The 2,638-nt window shown below is 33.7% G+C and overlaps 1 protein-coding gene across 2 annotated transcripts in view; it reads left to right on the top strand.

Annotated features, from left to right (window-relative positions):
- The window catches only part of LOC107490173 (NAC domain-containing protein 75), a 5,760-nt gene that overhangs the window by 980 nt on the left and 2,142 nt on the right, over positions 1–2,638 (top strand). For both annotated transcript variants that reach the window (XM_016110947.3, XM_052261504.1), the window contains exons 2-5: positions 286–597; positions 869–1,046; positions 1,343–1,941; positions 2,513–2,638. The exon at positions 2,513–2,638 is cut by the window's right edge and continues 126 nt beyond it. In XM_016110947.3, the coding sequence (XP_015966433.1) occupies positions 463–597; positions 869–1,046; positions 1,343–1,941; positions 2,513–2,638 (1,038 nt within the window). In that variant the 5' untranslated portion in view covers positions 286–462. The remainder of the gene's footprint in view (positions 1–285; positions 598–868; positions 1,047–1,342; positions 1,942–2,512) is intronic.

Below are 2,638 nucleotides of genomic sequence, written 5' to 3'. Positions count from 1 at the left end.
AATAGAGAGAGAAAAAATGGGGTTAGATTTTCTTGAGTGCTCTCTCTCTCTCTCTCTCTCTCTCATCTCTCTCTCACACACACACACTCTCTTTCTCACACACACACAGAGACAGCGACTTGAACTGCTGCTTCTTCTAACAACTACTAAGGTAGGTTGGTTCCTCTCTCCCTCTCTCTATAACTGCAATTTATTATATATATATATATATTTTATTTTTATTTAATTTTAATTTTTTCATATATTGATCTGAATGGTTATAATTCTCAATATTCTTTTTTGCAGCAACAAGATATTATTGAAGAAACAAGGACACATGCTCATTTGTGGTGGAGAACTGTTCCATAGAAAAAGAGATCTTCAAATAATTGAAGAAGCTATATCAACTTTTTCGTCTTCCTTCTTCTTCTTCTCGTGTTTTTATATCAACAACAATAACAGTGTAAATTGCGAGTCGCCGCCATGAATAATAATAAGATAAGCAACATGAGCTCCGTGAGTAGCTCCGATCTCATAGATGCCAAGCTTGAAGAGCATCAGTTGTGTGGAGGATCCAAGCAGTGCCCCGGTTGCGGCCACAAGTTTGAATCCAAACCGGTATGATTCAAAAATAAATAATTAATATTCTCATTATTGCTATAGCTTAAATGAAAATTAAAAGCCTTATGGAAAGAAATTAATTTCTTTTAATTTGGCATTAATGTGTTAAAGTTTTTTATCCACTCTCTCTTTATTGATATCTCTTTAATTTGTTCTCTCCAATCTATCTTTCTTTATTTCTTTCTCTACTCCTTCTTTTGCTTTCTTTATTTTAATTTAAATTTAAATTTTGCTTGAAAATAAACTATTATTATTATTATTATTTCAGGATTGGCTAGGTTTACCAGCAGGAGTGAAGTTTGATCCAACAGATCAAGAACTAATAGAGCATCTTGAAGCCAAAGTGGAGTCAAAGAACATGAAATCACACCCTTTGATAGACGAATTCATTCCCACCATTGAAGGTGAAGATGGGATTTGTTACACCCATCCTGAGAAACTTCCAGGTATGTATATATGTTACATCCATTTATTTATATAATTATTTTAATACTTGAGAAATTTATAACATTTAAACGCCAACATTTCTAAATTATTTTTGTTTAGACTACATCTATAAATAGTAATTATTATTAATCATATATTATTGTATTTACAAAATTAAATCTCCCCTTGTATTAACAAAAAAAAAGGATCAAAATAGAAATTTAAGCAAAAGGGTTTTGTGTTGTTGTTGAAGTTAGTTCAGCTAAGTGAACCGAACTTTGATTTTTTTTTAAAATTATTATTATTATGTTATTAGGAGTAACAAGAGATGGATTAAGTAAACACTTCTTCCATAGGCCTTCAAAGGCATACACAACAGGAACAAGAAAGAGGAGAAAGATTCAAAATGAGTGTGACTTGCAAGGTGGAGAAACGAGGTGGCATAAGACCGGTAAAACAAGACCGGTCATGGTTAACGGAAAACAGAAGGGTTGCAAGAAGATTTTGGTACTCTACACTAACTTCGGCAAGAATCGGAAGCCGGAGAAGACGAATTGGGTCATGCATCAATACCATTTGGGGCAGCATGAGGAGGAGAAAGAAGGAGAGCTTGTTGTGTCCAAGATATTCTACCAAACTCAGCCTAGGCAGTGTAATTGGTCGTCCGATCGGAGCGCCACCACCACCATCGCTACGGCCGAAGGGAGTGGAGAGCCACTACAAAATAGTAGAAGAGATAGCGGAAGTGGAAGTTGTTCTTCTAAGGAAATTAACATAGGTCATAAGGATGAGATGTCTGCTGTGGTTGGAGTTACTAATACTCCAATCACAGGCTTCGCTCATCCCTTGGACATTCATCATCATCTCAAATCGGATCATTTTAGCTTCATCCCATTTAGGAAAAGCTTTGATGAGGTATGTTTTAATATTTATTATGAATTAGGATCAAGTTCTTATAAGTAATTGTGTTGAAATTTGATGGATTTTAGCCACCTTTATGAATTAATATCAGTGATGAAGATGTTTCACTTATAATGATAAGCTTTATTGTTGTTGATTGATCCACCAAACATATAATAAGTCACTGGATTTTTTCAACAATTAAAGAGAAAAAAAACCAAAATAGTGAAAAACATGAAAGGGGGTTAAGGTAGGTGCTGACATTAAACTATATATAAAAGCATATATATATATTTTATAGCATATAAATAAATATTTTGCTTGGGTAGAACGCATGAAATTGTGTTGTATGGACATGGCGTGTGATCATAGATGAGTGTCATTCCCAACCACTAATTGTTTTTCTTCACCTACCACTGAAAATTCTCTAACTAATTAATTAACAGAAAATTAGAAGCATATATAGACTCATGCAAAATTCATATAATTAATGAAAACAAAAAAGTGATATGTATGTATTTGAGTAGTGACGGTTTAATTAACAGTTGCAAATGATATATCATATGGTTGGGAGGATTTTCATCAGGTTGGAATAGGAGAGGCTTCAACAGCAAGAGAAGTTCAAGCATCAGGGTCATGTGATGAAGTAGTACATGAACATGTAAATCATCATCATCAACAACAACAACAACATCATCATCATCATCAAATT

This window comes from Arachis duranensis, chromosome 5 (assembly GCF_000817695.3).
Source record: "Arachis duranensis cultivar V14167 chromosome 5, aradu.V14167.gnm2.J7QH, whole genome shotgun sequence".
Lineage (NCBI taxonomy): Eukaryota > Viridiplantae > Streptophyta > Magnoliopsida > Fabales > Fabaceae > Arachis > Arachis duranensis.
Note: the sequence above shows the minus strand (reverse complement) of the source record. Positions and strands in the feature narration are given on the sequence as shown.